The sequence below is a fragment of the Erythrolamprus reginae genome, chromosome 1, assembly GCF_031021105.1.
Source record: "Erythrolamprus reginae isolate rEryReg1 chromosome 1, rEryReg1.hap1, whole genome shotgun sequence".
In the NCBI taxonomy this organism is placed as follows: Eukaryota; Metazoa; Chordata; class Lepidosauria; order Squamata; family Dipsadidae; genus Erythrolamprus; species Erythrolamprus reginae.
The window spans coordinates 339,155,910-339,174,757 of NC_091950.1; the positions used below are offsets into that span (position 1 = coordinate 339,155,910).

The 18,848-nt window shown below is 39.5% G+C and overlaps 1 protein-coding gene across 5 annotated transcripts in view; it reads left to right on the forward strand.

Annotated features, from left to right (window-relative positions):
* Window positions 1-18,848, forward strand: part of FMN2 (formin 2) — a 624,734-nt gene that overhangs the window by 431,958 nt on the left and 173,928 nt on the right. For all 5 annotated transcript variants that reach the window (XR_011557462.1, XM_070734020.1, XM_070734019.1 and 2 more), the window contains 2 exons: window positions 956-1,103; window positions 8,160-8,221. Coding sequence is in view for 4 of the 5 variants with exons in the window: in XM_070734020.1 (XP_070590121.1) it covers window positions 956-1,103; window positions 8,160-8,221 (210 nt within the window). In the remaining variant the exon portion in view is untranslated. The remainder of the gene's footprint in view (window positions 1-955; window positions 1,104-8,159; window positions 8,222-18,848) is intronic.

Below are 18,848 nucleotides of genomic sequence, written 5' to 3' on the forward strand. Positions count from 1 at the left end.
TCTATGTAGATTGTTCTGAGTTCGGGTTTTGCCCCGTGTAATATTTTGAGTGTCTATGCGGCGTTTCGGTGAAATCAGATTCACCACCATCAGGCTGAAGTTGTAAGCTTCGTGCTGCTGTAAATATAGTTTATGTATCTATGTATCTATGTGTCTATCTATCTATCTATCTATCTATCATCTATCTATCTATCTATCTATCTATCTATCTATCTATCTATCTATCTATCTATCTATCTATCTAATGTATATGTCACCCAACTCCCAAAGCACTCTGGGTGGCTTAACAACAGAATAAAATATTAAAAACATCTTAACTATTAAAACAATTAAAAACCATAAATATCCTGAAACATTTCCCTGAAGCAGAGGTGAAATGCTCCTGGTTCACTCATGCCTGTTGGTCATCAGAGAGCCAATCACAAATGCAGAGCAAGGCTCCACCCACCTGCCCAGATGCCGCCATTTGGGTTCTTTTACCCTTTGCACATGCACAGAATTCTTTGCGCATGGGCAGAGGGTAAAATAACCCAAATAGTGGCATCTGGGCAGGTGGGCAGAGCCTTGTGCTACCTAAGCGACTGGCTCAATTGACAGGCACGAGCAAACCGAGAGCATTTCATCCCTGCTCTGAAGTCTTTCTTTGTACAAGATCAAGATAATCTTGTTTGTACAATTGAGTTTTCCAGAAACGTTGGCTTAAAATATTTAATGTAATATTCTGACGTTATTTATTAGGCAGCTATAAAGATGGACTTTTTAATACTGCTAATTCAACAAATGTAGAGCCAAGAATTTTCAAGATTTTTTTCAAAAATAAATTCAATTTTAGGTTTTATAAAGTAAAATGTGAAAGCAATATCCGGAGCCAGCACTGCATTGTTAAAAGCAGATGAGAGCTAATAGCTTTGAAAATGCATAACGTTTGTATTTTATTTTTGTCTTGTAAATAAAGCAAGATCAGCTTTATACATGGGCTGCAGTCAATCAACCCACTCATTCATCGGATTACACGGAAGGAAGATTTCCAAGGAGAACTCCATCAGTGTGGCCAGCCCCAAAGCCTCCAGATGAAGAACAGAAAGTGAACCATATAGAGAAAGGTAAATGGATACTAGTATACTAGGGGTACCGCTACCTAAGAACGCCTCTACTTAAGAACCGGATGTTCAAGATTTTTTTGCTTCTTCTTAAGAACCATTTTCTACTTAAGAACCCAAGCTTGGAAAAATTTTCCAGGAAATTTGTGAGTGGCACAAAGGCCTGGCCAGTTTACTCTCATTCCCCCTTTAATCCCGGCCATCTCGGGATTTTCTGGGCTGACAGAGGAGTGTTTCGGTGGCACTTAAGGAGGCTTTGGCAGTCCAGAGTGAACAAAGCATTTCCCTTTCTCTGGGCACTTGGAGAGGGAATAAACCACTTCACCGTGGTGACTCCCTCATGCTGCCTCCCATACAGGGGGGTTGGAACCCAGGTAAAGCAAAGTGGAGAAAATGTGTCTTTGGGGGGGTGGCAATTGAGATCATTAAAATATCACTTCCTCTCTCTTCTTTTGCTGGATTTGTATAGGTGGTGGTAGGCCCTTCTAGCTTATTGGTTGGGGGCTAACTGTCCAGGGAAATGGAACACCCAGGACGGACCATCATTCTGCAAAACAGCCATGTTGAATGCTAAGTTCTCAACTTAACACCCCACCAGAAATCAATAATTTATGTTCTAACATCAAAGGGTGTGGGACACAGATGCCAGTTACCTATTGTCCAGGGCTAATAGGTGGAGGGTGTCACCTGAAGAAATAAATTGGGGCTAATTGCCCAAGGAGAAACACCTGAGGAGAATGAAGAGTCAGCCACAAAAAGTCCTAGACCCATGTGAGATGGATAGCTATAAATTGTGCATATAATTAAATACATTTAAAGATAATTCTGGATAAAGAAGATGCAAAGAAGAACAATCAGTACTAACTTATTCAAATTATAAAATCCCATCCCTCTCTGTCTCAAGACTAGAGAAACAATATTCTTCTCTTGGCATTGTAGTTTGCCTTAATTATTAGTTAAATAAGAGTGTAAGTCCATTCACACAGCTTGTTCTCATTCTTGAAAAACCTTGAGAGGGACACAAAACTATTGTATTTATTCCCCTTAAATGGCACATTGCCGTGATATTATATATAGGCTTCCTGTCTTGGTTTGCTGAAATTACAATAAAGGATTTGTAAGTACAGTAAAAAACCAAAGGAAGAACTTTTTCTTGGGGCTGAGGCGGAGAAAAGAATCACTGAAACTGTTTACCTTGAGACAGGTTTTGTTTTGTGTAGGTAAGGTTCTGGCCTATAAAGACTTTCAACTTTCCACCTGAAGTTTGCCATAGTCCTTAATCAAGAAAGGATATATAGTGGCAATCGTATAATGGCAATTGTTCTTTTGCAATTGCCACTATAATCTCTGTCAATCAGTTTTAGGATGAAAAGTGGATCCTGTGTATTCAACTTGCCCCTGGCATATAAAGAAATTAACCACTCCATCAGCTGTCGTTTCTTCAGTTTTTAAAAATTCATTTCAGGTTTTCAAATAACGACTTTACCTCTTCCTAATCTTAACAGTCATAGAAATACATCTAGCATAAACATTTTCTTGGTAGGAATTATTTAGAATTGATGTTGATGGTTCTAAATTCATAGTGCTTTCCTCTAAGCTGTTATAAGCTATATTTTCATTTATATGGAGGAGGGGAATAAAATGTCTGAGTAGATATGTCCAATTAGGCCAACTGAAGTAAAATGAATCATTAGTACAAATTCTTCGGATCCAAATTTGTGCATGTGTGTCTATATACCATACAGTATATACCTAGGTTAGCCTGAGAAGAATATTGAAAATAGCAGGTTAAATGGAGTGGAACACAAAGCAAATCAGATCATTGTCATTATTATTCCTGGAAATTTTCTGCAACCCCACAGACCGTATCTACAGTAACCGTTGTTGCTTCTCTATGCACTAATTGGGTAGGTATTGCCCAGTGATGGGCTGCCAAAATTGTTACTGCCACACTGTGGGCGTGGTTTATTTTGTGAGTGTGGCTTGATGGTCATGTGAACGGGTAGAGTGGGTTACCAGCCATGTGACCAGGTGAGAGTGGCTTGACAATCATGTGACCGGAGGTGCCTTAAAGGTTATTTGACTAGGTGGGAGTGACTTACTGATCAAGATAAGTTTTAAAATAGGTGCTTGGACTTTTTTTCAGTTGATTAAGTCACATTATTTGAATAGCCACAAAAAGGACAAATGATAGACAGCATTATTTATTGAGGAGCACAGAAACATTTTAAGGTTTTGTACTGAACCCACAAGCTTCAGTATGATAACAGATTAGGCAAGTAGCTCAATTTCCTTTAATTGCTATAAAAGTTCAGTTCTAGATAATGATTAAAATGGTGTTTATGGATAAAAACATACTATTTAATTATTTCCTATTTTAAAAGTAATTAAGGATCATACTAAGGTACTACAGAAGGAAGAACAATAAAAAACTATTAAGTATTCAATAAATAGTGCATAAAATTGCTACCCCCACTGCATCTCACTCCCCCCCCCATGGGGGCAGCAGCCCATCACTGGTATTGCCCTACAACAGTTTTAATAATTTTAGAAGGAGAAAAAGGAAAATCAAGATTCTCTTTTCAATTCAATTTCTGATTTTCCCCCCCTATAGCTACTTAAACAACCGAGGGAAGTTTGGTAATACAAACTGGATTTGCTGCCCAGAATCAATCATATAAGATGGGCAGCTATAGAAATGGAGGAAATAAATGATTCAATATGTTGAAAAGAACAACATATTGATTTATCTCTTTAGCTTAATATACTGCACTCCATGGGCATTATCGTTTCAAGACTGACTGCAGTGTAAATGTTTCTGCATAGAAAGATAAGAAAGCTCCTTACTGCTGGGAATACAATCTGGAGGGGGAAAAAAAATCACATATGGATTGAGGGTAGCTTAAATCATCAGCCAGCTAATTGCAGCAGGTGCTGCAATTTATGTTACTCTAGAGTTCTCTTCTTTACTCCATCATTAAATAATTCAGATTTTACGGTTGTGGGGATAGTGGGAATTTTAAAAATAATCAGTAGAGTAACTTTAGACATATGGTCTTCTGTGTTAATTTAAATTACCTTCATTATGTAAGTATTTGATTCTACCGTATTCATTATTATAATGGATTCGAAAGTAACATATATTCTTTCATTGCAGGCAAAGATATGTACCCCTGAATTCCCAAAACAGGAATACTTGTTACAATGTTGTTTCCCCTTACAGTCCTAGTTGAGAAAGATTCTACAATGATTTCTTATGTCAGTTATGTCATTTAAGATTAAGGTTAAGATTTATTAGATTTGTATGCCGCCCCTCTCCAAAGACTCGGGGCGGCTCACAACAACAACAATACAATACACAGAGTACAAATCCAATATTAGATAAAAAATGAAATTTAAAACCCATAGATATTAAAATAAATCATTACTACACAATCACACCATTCTCATGTATTACAGTCAGGAAAAAAGTTGGTGGGAGGGGAAAGAGATAGTTATTCCCCCCATGACTGTCGACATAGATAGGTCTTCAACATCTTGCGGAAGGCGGGAAGAGTAGGGGCAATTCGAATCTCCGGGGGGAGTTGATTCCAGAGAGCCGGGGCCGCCACAGAGAAGGCTCTTCCCCTGGGTCCCGCCAAATGGCATTGTTTACTTAATCTGGAGAAGGCCAACTCTGTGGGACCTGATTGGCCGCTGGGATTCGTGCGGCAGAAGGCGGTCCCACAGGTATTCTGGTCCGATGCCATGTAAGGCTTTATAGGTCATTACCAACACTTTAACTCCTATCCTTCAGCCCTTGTCATTTAATCTTGCCCAGCCTACTTTAGGTAGAACTGACTTCCCTTACTCTGGAAGTTCATGGTATAGATCTGTGAACTTCAATCTTTCTCGCTTGGTGGACAGGCTGTGGTGGCAGTGCCAGTGGGCAGGAGGGGACGGTTTCACATGTGAAATCTAATTCCGTGCATGCAAGTTCAAATCTCACTGGCTCAAGGTTGACTCAGCCTTCCAACCTTCCGAGGTGGGTGAAAATGAGGACCCAAATTGTTGGGGGCAATATGCTGACTCTGTCAGCCCATTTAGAGAGGGCTGTAAAAGCATTGTTAAGCGCTATTGCTGTGCACAAATGGAGTTTTGTGAGCTTGCCAGCTACTTGTGCTCCCAGGTTCCCAATAGGCCATGCCTCGTAGCAAGCCATGACCATTAATGGGCCCTGGACTGGAAGTGGGGCACACCTGGTATGGAAGAACTGGGTATATTAGCACTTCTTTGAAAGATGAGACCAGGTTCATGATGGAGATGTTTTTTTCTAGAATTCTTACCTGTAGAATGGAGTACTAGGATGTATAATCAACAAGGTTGTCATGGAGTATAACATACAGGCTCTGCATGGGGCTATCCTTGAAAAGTGTTCAGAGACTTCAGTTAGTCCAGAATTTGGCCACGAGGGCTGTTGTGGGTGTACTTAGGTACACCTACATCACACCAACACTCCGTGTACTGCACTGGCTACCAATTGTCTCCAGTCACAATTCAAGATGTTGGTTATTACCTATAAAGCCCTACATGGCTTAGGACCAGACTATTTACAGGACCGTCTCCTGCCGCATACCTCCCAGAGACGTATTAGAGCCCACGGAGTTGGCCTTCTCCAGGTCCCATTGACTAAGCAATGTCAGTTGGTGGACCCATGGGAAGGGCCTTCTCTGTTGTGGCCCCAACTCTTTGGAATCAACTACCCCCGAGGTCCATACTGCCCCCACCCTACTGGCTTTCCATAAGGCCCTTTGCCAGCAGGCCTCGGGGCCACGACACTGACACCTTATTCTGACCAAGATATGATTTGATTGGGATGTTTGATAGTAAGATTGTAATAGGTTATTTAGGGTTTTAATTGTTGTTTAACTTTTAATCGTTATTTAATCTTTTAATCGTTGTATTTTAATTATTTAATTGTTTTTTTAATCTTGCTGTAAGCCGCCCTGAGTCCCATGGGATTGGGCGGCATATAAATCTAAACAATAAATGATAAATAAATAAATAAATAAATAAATACATTAAAAGACATCAGTGTGACAAGGAGGAAGGCAATCCTGCCCAAAATGGTTATACTACTATTTGTTAAATATGCAGCTATGTGCACAAAATTTGAAATCTTCCCCAAAATAATAATAATAATAATAATAATAATAATAATAATAATAATAATAATAATAATAATAATAATAATAATAATTTATTAGATTTGTATGCCGCCCCTCTCCGAAGACTCAGGGCGGCTCACAACAACGATAAAAACAATATTATACTGACACAAATCTAATATTAAAAAAAAACAAACCTAAAAACCCTATCATAATTAAAAACCAAACAGCACATACATACCAAACATAAATTATAATAAGCCTGGGGGGAAGGTGTCCCAAATCCCCCATGCCTGGCAGTATAGGTGGGTCTTAAGTAGTTTACGGAAGACAAGGAGGGTGGGAGCAGTTCTAATCTCCGGGGGGAGTTGATTCCAGAGGGCCGGGGCCACCACAGAGAAGGCTCTTCCCCTGGGGCCCACCAGATGACATTGTTTAGTCGATGGGACCCGGAGAAGGCCAACTCTGTGGGACCTTATCGGCCGCTGGGATTCATATAGAGGGAAACATATTTTTTCCAATACTATTTGGAAAGTTTTTGTAATTGATAAAAAATTACAAAAATATTGCGTTCAGTAAGGAGAGTATACATATATCTAAATGTAAGCCTAAAGTTCTTCCCACTCAGTAGCCTCTTTGTTGCACTGCTCATTTTGGGGATGCAATTCCTGATGAAATTAGAGAACTGAAGTTGCTAATATTTTAAAAAGGCATTAAAAATACACTTTTCTGTCCTGTTTTCTAATAGTTGACAGTTCTAATATAATCTTTATTTGGCATTGCAGTATGCTTTATTCTGATGTTCTTGGTTTTGTTTTATGGAATACTGCAATCAGATTATGATAGTCAGCAGTATAAAAGTTAGTTATACATCATACAGTTTGGTGCTTATATTTTCTGCAGGAATGAGGGGCTTCCAGCCAACCTCTTGCAGAGCAGCTAAATGCTTCAGTCCTTGTACTATTGATGAGTGTGCTCTTTTAATAGTACATTTAATTATGCAGTATTGATTTTAATTATTCAAACTGAATCAAGCACTGAAATTTGCTTATTGGTAAAAAATTACCTTCTTCAATTCTTTTCAATCACGTGAACAGTAAATGGACGGTGTAAGGGTTTAGAAGAAAGTTACATTGAATGTAAATGAATATGTATGAGTCTTATATGAGTTAATGAGATAGAAAATGTCATATCCAATTTAAATAATTGTCTTAGTAGAAAACATTGTGATTTAAAACAACTGAAGAGTAATTTTTTTCACAAGAGGGCAACAACTGTCTACCCCTGTTTCTTTGAAAATAGAACCAGGTTTTATTTTCTTTTGATACCCCCTCCCACCAAAAAAGGCTAGGCCTTCTTTTCAAGAGTTGTCTTAATTTTCCCCCATGTGCCTCGCCTGGCCACCGGGCTGCTTCTTTCATGGCCAAAAAGAGCATCCCACTTGCCCAAAATGCCTCACCTGGCCACCAAGCCACTTTATTTATTTTATTTTAATTTTATTTATTAGATTTGTATGCCGCCCCTTTCCGTAGATACTTCTTCTATGGCTAAAAAGAGTGATGCAACACATGCACCTTGGGCACCCTTACCTACCTGTAATAGTCACTCCAGCTACTGGTAGCCATCTACCCGAAAAAGCCTGCTGTTGTCCACTCCAGCAAGCCTGGCTGCACATGCGCTTAAATAGGGCCAACTTTTAGGGCTCGAAGAGGGCTTAATTTTAACGCATCTGCAGTGCTAGAACATTATTTTGGGGGTGGGTCAAATTTTAGGAGAAATATGGTAGAATAATTGATTGCATTCTTAACAGTGTGTACTTTATGTCCTTTATTATACCAGCAGTAGAAACAGAAGTGATCATACTTGTAAAAATTTGATCCCTGAATAGCCTTAATTTTATTTCCCAATCCAGAACCTGAAGCTGCTGCTGAGGCAACAGAGACAGATGATACAGAGATTGTTCAACAGTTACAGGTAAGATCATGCTAGGAGGACACAACTATATTGAAACTTTCTTTCTTTCTTTCTTTCTTTCTTTCCTTCCTTCCTTCCTTCCCTCCCTCCCTCTTTCTTTCTTTCTTTCTTTCTTTCCTTCCTTCCTTCCTTACCTCCCTCCCTCCCTCTTTCTTTCTTTCTTTCTTTCTTTCTTTCTTTCTCCATCCATCCATCCATCCATCCATCCATCCATCCATCCATCCATCTATCTATCTATCTATCTATCTATCTATCTATCTTAACTTCCAGAGGATTCTTTTTAAATTATTATTGCTAAAGGCAATGTTTAAACGGAAAATAAATCTCTTACAATGTGCAAGGTACAGCCCTTGGTTATATTTCTTAGTATAACATAATTTGCTTTTAAGTTTACTTTTCAGAATCAGTGATAGGAATACATCTTTGGGCCAAAGTTCAGGGTTAAATGTCTGAAAGGGGCCAAACTTTGCGGAAAGCACTAGGCAGTAGGGTAACAGCATGCAGCTCAAATTCAGCATCTATGCATCTTGGAAAACCTTTGAATTGTCCATCCTCCCTTCCTCCCTCATACTTCATCAAAAGAAGGCTAGCTTCACATGCTTATGGTTACAGAGTTCATTTTAATGATTTTGTGTTTGATTTCTTCTCTATGATAAAAAGTGTTCATTCTCAAGGAAATTTGCCTAGCATCAGAGCAGCAGAAAGAAAAGTTACCTTTTTGTTGTTTTTGTATTGTGATTTACATGAGTTTAAATTTTAAAAAAACCTCCACCCTTAGAAGTGTTCATTTTAAATGTTTAATCAGGATTAACAAGGGGGTGGGGTCATTGGTTCTGTTTTGTCTATTGTTCATAACATACTGTGAAGGAGAAATCTGGAACGGCATGATGAGCAGAGGAGAGGATAATTAAGCACACTTATAGCTTGCTTTAACGTATATTCTATCAAAATAATTATATTTTAAACCTAAACTTATAGAGCTGCCTCATTATCCAGAATGTGTTAATGGCAAAATACTTAAATGCTGAAGGGACTAAATATTTGAATTTATTTATTTATTTATTTATTTATTTATTTATTGCATTTGTATGCTGCCCCTCTCTGTAGACTCAGGGCAGCTAACAACAATGATAAAAAACAACATGTAACAATCCAATTAATAAAACAACTAAAAACCCTTATTATAAAACCAAACATACACACAAACATACCATGCATAACTTGTAATGGCCTAGGGGGAAGGAATATCTCAACTCCCCCATGCCTGGTGGCATAAGTGAGTCTTGAGTAGTTTACGAAAGACAGGGAGGGTGGGGGCAGTTCTAATCTCCGGGGGGGAGTTGGTTCCTGAGGGCTGGGGCCGCCACAGAGAAGGCTCTTCCCCTGAGCCCTGCCAAATGACATTGTTTAGTCGATGGGACCCGGAGAAGGCCAACTCTGTGGGACCTTATCGGTCGCTGGGATTCGTGCGGTAGCAGGCAGTTCCGCAGGTAATCTGGTCCAATTCCATGTAGGGCTTTAAAGGTCATGACCAACACTTTGAATTGTGACCAGAAACTGATTGACAGCCAATGCAAGCCACAGAGTGTTGAAGAAACGTGGGCGAATCTTGGAAGCCCCACGACGGCTCTTGCGGCTGCGTTCTGCATGATCTGAAGTTTCCGAACACTTTTCAAAGGTAGCCCCATGTAGAAAGCGTTACAGTAATCGAACCTCAAGGTGATGAGGGCGTGAGTGACTGTGAGCAATGACTCCCTGTCCAAATAGGGCCGCAACTGGTGGACCAGGCGAACCTGGGCAAACGCCCTCCTTGCCACAGCTGAAAGATGATGTTCCAATGTCAGCTGTGGATCGAGGAGGACGCCCAAGTTGTGAACCCTCTCTGAGGGGGTCAGTAGTTCCCCCCCCAGGGTAATGGACGGGCAGATGGAATTGTCCTTGGGAGGTAAGACCCACAGCCACTCTGTCTTGTCTGGGTTAAGTTTGAGTTTGTTGACACCCATCCAGGCCCCAACAGCCTCCAGGCACCGGCACATCACTTCCACTGCTTCGTTGACTGGACATGGTAATAGATGCTAAGGCATTGCTCATCAGAAAGCAATATTTTGGGTTTGGGGCAGAAAAATAGTTTGCCTGCCATTCATTAAAGCAGCTTCTCTTTCTTCTATGGTATGTCAGGCTGAGGAAAAATGTGGTGGTTATTTTAAGCAGTAAGGTGCTTGAACTGGAACTTCAATAAATGAGATATTGTACTTGTGTGTTGTCCAAAACATTTGTTCCAATCATTTTTAAACCATTTACAATCTTAGATAATATTCTGTATAACTTTCATCCATTTTATAAAGCAGATTTTAAATGAGTCCTGTCTTGCATGGTGTTGCTCTAAAGATTTATTTGCTGTAATTTCTAATTATCCTACTACCAATTCAATATTAACATACCTAGCTGAATATTTGAAAACATTTACTTCTACAAACTCTTAGCGTTTCTTTTTACCTTTCCCATCTTTTTGGAAATGGGCGAGGTAGAGTAGAAAAGTATATAATGTCCAATGTTTTTGTAAGTCAGGAAATTAGCGATCAGGAATGTAAACAGTTTAGTTCTATCCCCCTTGGACACTCAAACTCTCTATTTCCACATACTGTACTTGTAACATTCAGTCCTGTATTTAGATGTTTAAATTTGGGTGCAAGCAGCATGTTTGCATACAAATACGTTTGTAGATGTCAGATCTGGCTTTGTCTCAGGTTTAAGTTTCATCTTGTTAGGCTACTGTAATGCACTGGACAGGAGTCAGTCTTTGAACTGAGCTTGTTAAGTTGCAGTTAGCACTTTTTAGGAATGCAGCTGGGCTGCAGAGTAAAGCAGCTCAAATCAATACCGTATCTTGTTTAGACAAGCTTACCATTCTGCTAGTGGAAAAGGAGGAGGGAAAAAAAGACACAAGACAATGTGTATTAACTGACTGTAATGGCAAATACATGACCAACAGAGAGCACTCCAAGATCATGAATGTGGGCATTGGCCACAAAGTTACTTTTTCCTCACTTTCATAATTGCATATGGACACTGTCTGAGGCAGTCACTAAATGAGGACAACCTGTGTGTTTGTTGTTGCTGTTGTTGTTATTAATTAAGTATTTATTTATTTGTTTGTTTGTTTGTCCAATACACAATGAGGGTTTTAGTGGGTATATATCTATATACACATAGTAAAATACATGATGAAGGTTATAGAGGAGATACTCATAGTAAAATATATCTAAGAAATAATAGAAAAGAAGGTATAGTAATAGAACATATCAATGAAAGAATAGAAGAAGATATATAGGAATAGAAGAAAGGTATAGGAGATATAGGAGAGCAATAGGACAGGGGATGGAAGGCACTCTAGTGCACTTGTACTCGCCACTTACTAACCTCTTAGGAATCTGGATAGGTCAAACGTGGATAATCCAAGGGTAAAGTGTTGGGGGTTTGGGGATGACACTATGGAGTCCGGTAATGAGTCCCACGCTTCGACAATTCGGTTACTGAAGTCATACTATTTACAGTCAAGTTTGGAGTGGTTAATATTAGGTTTAAATCTGTTGTGTGCTCTTGTGTTGTTGTGGTTGAAGCTGAAGTAGCCGCCGACAGCCAGGACATTGCAGCATATGATCTTGTGGGCAATACTTAGATCTTGTTTAAGGCATCTTAGTTCTAAACTTTCTAGGCCCAGGAGTGAAAGTCTAGTCTCATAGGGTATTCTATTTCGAGTGGAGGAGTGAAGGGCTCTTCTGGTGAAGTATCTTTGGACATTTTCAAGGGTGTTAATGTCTCCGAAGACTCGGGGCAGCTCACAACAGTAATTAGTATTAGATACGGGCCTCTTTAGATACAAACCTGAGGACTTCACAAGTTACTGTGTAGGAATGGAAAAGCCTTTTCAAATGCAAGGCTATCTGAAAGTTACACATGCAAGCCTACCGCCATGCATTTTCAAGCCATTTTTTAAACGAATATATTCATTTAGCCTCATATACAAATAAAGTGGTACCTCTACTTAAGAACTTAATTCGTTCTGTGACCTGGTTCTTAAGTAGAAATGTTCTTAAGTAGAAGCTATTTTTCCCATAGGAATCAATGTAAAAGCAAATAATGCATGCAAACTAATTAGGAAAGAAATAAAAGCTCGGAATTTGGGTGGGAGGAGGAGGAGGAAGATGAGGAAGAGGAGAGTCGCTGCTGAAGGAAGAAAGTGAGGCGAGTGTCCCCTTTTGCCTTTCTGTGCCCAGACGCTCCAGGACGCAACCTCGCGCTGGGCGTATTGGAGGCAGCCGGAGGGAGTCACCACAGCAAAGTGGTTTATTCCCTCTCCAAGCACTCAGAGAAAGGAAAATGCTCCATTCACTCTGGGCTGCCAAAGCCTGCCTTCTGGCACCCCAGAAAAGCCCGAGATGGCCGGGATTAAAGGAGAATGGCAGGAAACTGGCCGGGCCTTCATGCCGCTCTCAAATTTCCTGGGAAATTTTTCTGGGCTCAGGTTCTTAAGTAGAAAATGGTTCTTAAGTAGAGGCAAAAAAATCTAGAACACCAGGTTCTTATGTAGAAAAGTTCTTAAGTACAGGCGTTCTTAAGTAGAGGTACCACTGTACCTGTTAATTTTTCATGAAGACTTCTTCCTACGTTTCCTTTTTTAAAGATGGCAAAAACATTCAGGTATCAGTTATTGCAAGCATGAATTTAATGGTGAGAGACATAGCCAGACGGGCAATAATTGGACTTTATTATGAATGTTAAATGTTAAATAGAAGAAAATAATACTCAGGGCTGTGATGGTGAACCTATGGCACGCAGCACCCTCTCTGTGGGCATGCAAGCCGTCACCCCAGTTCAGCTCTGCAGGGGATACATGTATGCAGGGAATGGAGCATGTGCAGAGGTCACAGGCACGTGTAGGGGCCACACGCACATTTGGGGGTTCAGGTGCAAGTGTGTGCATTCTCACATATGCACATTTTGGCCACTCGATCCAGAAAGAGTTAGCCATCACTGCTCTAAGAGAAAAGAAGCGAGAACAGCTATTTAAGAAAGGTTCTTTGGGGAGATTTTTCATTTGGATTCTGAACTATGAAATGTATTAGAATTTGACCTCTAATCATGTAGATAATTTTCTAGTTCTGTCTGTTGAGAAATAACTAAATGCATGCATGAGGCTAGAGAAATTATTGCAGAATGTAATAAATTGGATGTTCCTTGTAATAAGATTGGTGAAGAAGATGCAATCCAGATCCCAGAGAATTAACTCCAGGAAATACCAAATATTGAACATTTCTTATTATAAATCTTTAATGAGAATGTCCATTGCATCCAGCTTGCCTGAATTATCTTATTCTCTGGACACAGTAGCAGATGCAATAGTCACAGATGTGAAATTTAAAATGAAGTCTATTAGGATGTATTTCTACGCTGTTTTCTTTTAACATGTAAGTGCCTTTTAGAAATAAAGATTTCATGTTGGAAGCATAGACAAGGGAAAAACATCCTTTTCCCCAAATGTATGCTCTGGGAAGCATAGGACTCTTTCTCCAGGAGTAGGAATTTGAAACAGGGCTAGTGTAATGCTTCTCTGTGCTTCAATGGCTTCTCCCTTTTCCTTTTTATTCAATTTCAATTAAACCAAGAGAGTGTTGCCTTTCCCACAGCATTAAGTGCTGTTATGCAGTTTCTGGAAATACAATAGAATGAATACCGATTTTCATTCTACCAATCCACTTGAGTGAGTCCTGGGCTTTCTGTAGTATCTACCATAGTTACTCTTGAATGAAAATCAGTGACTTTGAAATGACCCTTTCCCCTCCTGACCATTAGGCCCTTTGTTCTCTCTTGCTATAGTAGTAGCTATGACTGTGCAGTTGTAGCATAGAGTAATACTATTGTATGCTCATTGAGGGGGAAAGTTGCAAAGTTCTTCTACAACGTTGATAAGAGGCCTCGGACTACAGAGTTGTGTATGTTTTTCACTCACCTGTTGATTTAACTCGAAGGAGTCTAGCCAAAATCTCTTGTGATCATACCCCTGTGGGAATAAACTTATTTTTAGACTTGGGGATTTGATAACTTTCCCACAGCAATCCTGCTGGTAGGAGAAAAAATTAACCAAGGCTCCTAACAATTCTTTTAGCCTCAGTGGTTCTTAAAAGTATATCAATCAACACAGCCTCGGATGGCAAAGCAAGCATCACAACTGCTTGTTTTTTGCTTCTTCATATGGATTACTGTACATGTCATTTATTTAATTACTGAGGTCTGGAAAAGCAGTTTATTCTGGAAATTAATCAAAATATCATGTTCGGGGAACATAACAATTCTTTATTGTTTTAGATCTTCCTTATCCACAAGACAGACATTAGTCAATGCTGTGCTATTTTTTGATCATGGATACTTTACCATAGCCTTGGTGTGAAGTTACATCTGTGGATCAAAGATTGAGACTGCGGCTTGGATAGAACCTTATGATGGAAACAGATTTCAGTATTGGAATAAACAGGAGAAAAGTTATACTTAGAGCTGTAAAGGAGAAAGAAACCAGAGAAAGAGGCATAAATTTAGCATAGATGTTTGAAAAATTAATAATTATAATGCAGCTTTTACCTCCACCACCATATTAATTTTGAATCCAAGATATACAATTAATTAAATAGAATCGACTGATCCTACAATTTATAAACATTTAATTGTTAAAGCTGTCTGTAATTGTACATTAAAGCTGTCTGTAATTATACATTATGTAAATATTTTCCTAGGTACCTTATTTTTTAAGGAGAGTCCCTGTATCAAAATCAAAATTATTAGGTAACTGATACTTGTTTATTTTGGGGGGTTTTAGTTGAGTCTCAATGCTACTCAAATCTTGTGTGTAAGCTGTCTGCCTCCAACTTACAAAATTATTAGGCTTAGCCACATATCACATTGAAAGAAAACAGGTGACCCAGTAAGAAAAGCAGGATATAGACTGACAATGAAGACAAAGATTCCCGCGCAAGTATAGGTGGCCGAACATTCTGAATTTACCTTACAACTAGCTTGAGCTGAGCAATGACTGATTGAAGTTGCTCCCTGGAAGCTTCCAGCTCATTCTAAATGCATTTGGGAACTATAGAGCCTTGGTTGGCGCAGTGGTTAAAGCCGCAGTACTGAAAGCTATTTCTGCTGATCACTGTCTGCCAGCAGTTTGGCAGATCGAATCTCAGAAGGCTCAAGGTTGACTCATCCTTCCAAGGTGGGTAAAATGAGGATCCAGATTTTGGGGGCAATATGTTTACTTTCTGTAAACCACTTATAGAGGACTGTAAAACACTGTGAAGTGGTATATAAATCTAAATGCTATTGCTATTGTTATGGTGGTGGGAGTATAGTGGTGGGAGAAGAGTTGGACTTAAAGTAAACTGGGAACATTTTGCAGATGGAGTCGATGGAAGTTTGATAGTGTTACTCAACTGATTTGGGTTCAGTCTTTTCCTGCAAAAAGGTATATGTTCTTTCAGACAATTGTAAAAAGCAAGTAAGGAGTAGAGCTGAATGTTGGAATTTAGGTAAAGCATTTGATAAGAGTATTGTGTAACATTCTGACAGCAAGTCATTGATGTATGGATACGGGACAATTCTATTATTTATTTATTTATTTATTTATTTATTTGTCAAGTATGTATTGATAGTATACAAAGAAATAACACTCTTTATATACATGATATTAGTACTAATAAGAGAGAAACTTAGGACAGGGATGGTAGGCATGCTGGTGCACTTATGCATGGCCTTGTCCTCGCTTGAAAATTATACTCAGAATGAGATCATAATAATAGACACAAGGTAATAGACACAAGGTAATAATAGACACAAGGTAACAGGTTCTAACTCAGAGGCCTTCCAACTATGGAGATTCTCAGTCATCCAGGTCATGACTGCCCCAAAGGTACTTTTTCAAGAGGCGACTGATTTTTCTTTGAAGACCTTTTGCTTCTCATCCAAGAATGAACAAGTTGCTTGGATGAGAACATAAGAACATAAGAAGAGCCATGCTGAATCAGGCCAAAGCCCATCGAGTCCAGCATTCTGTGTCACACAGTGGCCCACCAATTGTTCATGGGGATCTTGAGTAGAAAGAGAAGGCAAGACCCTCCCTTTCCCTTGACCCCCAACAAATGGTACCCAAGGGAATCCTGCCTGCCTCAACTAACATAGAGGTGGCACTTGGACATCCGTTTCAATAACCACCGATACACTTGGTATCCATGAATCTGTCTAATCCTGCTTTGAAGCTATCCAACTATCTAGGCTGACAGCTGTCACAACCTCTTCTTGAAGTGAATTCCATAAACCAATGACCCTCTGGGTGAAGAAATATTTCCCTTTATTTGTCATCACTTTCTTACCTATGAGTTTTAAGGAGTGCCCCCTCGTCCTAGTATTGTGTGATAGAGAAAAGAATTTTTCTATCCCATGCATGATTTTATACACTTCGATCAAGTCAACCTCTTAAACGCCGTCTTTCAAGGCTGAAGAGACCAAGGCATTGCAACCTGGTTTCATAAGAGAGGTGCTCCATTTCCTTCATCATTATTGTTGCCCTTTTCTGCACCTTTTCCATTTCCATAAAATCGTTCTTGAGGTGACCAGCACTGTACACAGTACTCCAAACGTGGTCTCACCACTGATTTGTACAGGGGCAATACAACGCTTGCCGACCTATTTTTGATTCCCTTCCTAATCATGCCAAGCATAGAATTTGCTTTTTTCACTGCTGCTGCACACTGGGTTGACATCTTCATTGAGCTGTCCACCAAAACCCCAGTGAAGAAGTGAAATGTCTTCAAAGAAAAAACATAAAGTCCAGTTGCCTCTTGAAAAAGCATTTTTGGGACAACTCAGGGATGGTTATTAGGCAGAGACAGAAGATAACATAAAGCCAGACACTAATTTCCAAATAATGACATAGGTAAAAGGCGGAAAGTAACCCGTGGGCAATGAAAAGAAACAAGTCAGAAATGACAACTATAAATAAAACTGTCATGCCAGGAGGTTTCAAATAGACTTCATGAAGAGGAGGAAGAAGGATCAGGTATCCTTAATAAAGCCTTGTGGTATTCCATGGTAATCATGATGGTTCTGCTGTTTTTCAGATTCAAAGGTGAAAAGTTGCCTTGAGCATGCAAGGTCCAAAGCTGGCATTTGGTTGCCATTTTTAAAAGTTATTTATTTATGTATTTATTGGATTTGTATGCCGCCCCAGAGAAGGCCTAGGGGGAAGAGGGTCTCAATTCCCCCATGCCTGACAGCAGAGGTGGGTTTTAAGCAGCTTACGAAAGGCAAGGAGGGTGGGGGCAATTCTAATCTTTGGGGGGAGTTGGTTCCAGAGGGCCGGGGCCACCACAGAGAAGGCTCTTCCCCTGGGTCCCGCCAAGCGACATTCTTTAGTTGACGGGACCCAGAGAAGATCCACTCTGTGGGACCTAACTGGTCGCTGGGATTCGTGCAGCAGCAGGCGGTCCCTGATATAATCTGGTCCGGTGCCATGAAGGGCTTTATAGGTCATAACCAACACTTTGAATTGTGATCAGAAACTGATCGGCAACCAATGCAGACTGCGGAGTGTTGGTGTAACATGGGCATATTTGGGAAAGCCCATGATTGCTCTCGCAGCTGCATTCTGCGCGATCTGAAGTTTCCGATTATTTTTCAAAGGTAGTTATGCCAATACTGTGCAACTGTTTTAAGAAATTGTGGGCAGGTATTAAGTGCATATTTCTGAGTACTCCCCCCCCCCTTCTTGATGAAGTATTGTACAGCCCTAAGAGTCATCAGCCTTACTAAAAAGCTTTCTTGATAGAACACTACCAAAACGTTTTAATCTTTGATTTGATGCACATTGTGGAAATTTAATATTTAAATCTAGTATTTGGAGTTATAATTTGGAAATATTTCAGATATTTCCTATTTATTTTGCGAGGTCAACCTTTCTTAAGCTTCATGAGGCCAACTTAAAACCAAAGCAAAACAAAAAATTACGGTATACTGTACTGTATATTTAATACAGAGTTTCTGTAGGATCTGTACGTAGGCACTAGGTGGCAGTTGTACATCTCAAAATGAGTCTTGCTGATCTAGCCAAGTTTTTTTCTTCTGTTAAACATGTTGTTTTGAGTGGGGATATTTATTTATTTGAAGCAGATATTAGTGGTTATTTCAATTGCTGCAGTGGTGCCTCCGTTACTTTGTTGCTTGTATCCTTATGATTTATCTTGATATTGATTGTTTCCTAGTATGATTTCATTGCTTGTGTGTTCCCTATGCCTATCAAGTTTTGTACCTTATGATTCTTGATGAATGTATCTTGCCTTTTTATGGACACTGAGAGCACATACACCAATGACAAATTCCTTGTGTGTTCATTCACATTTAGCCAATAAAGAATATGTATTATAGCTGGGAATACCCACATATATTTATTGTCCTCCATAGAATAAGGCCTGAAAGTACTTTGTCCCTATAATACACCCTGATTTGTTTACTTACCTGTATTTAAAATAACTGGGCTGGTGATTTAATATTTCCTTATGCTAAAATAGTTGCCTAATTTATTATA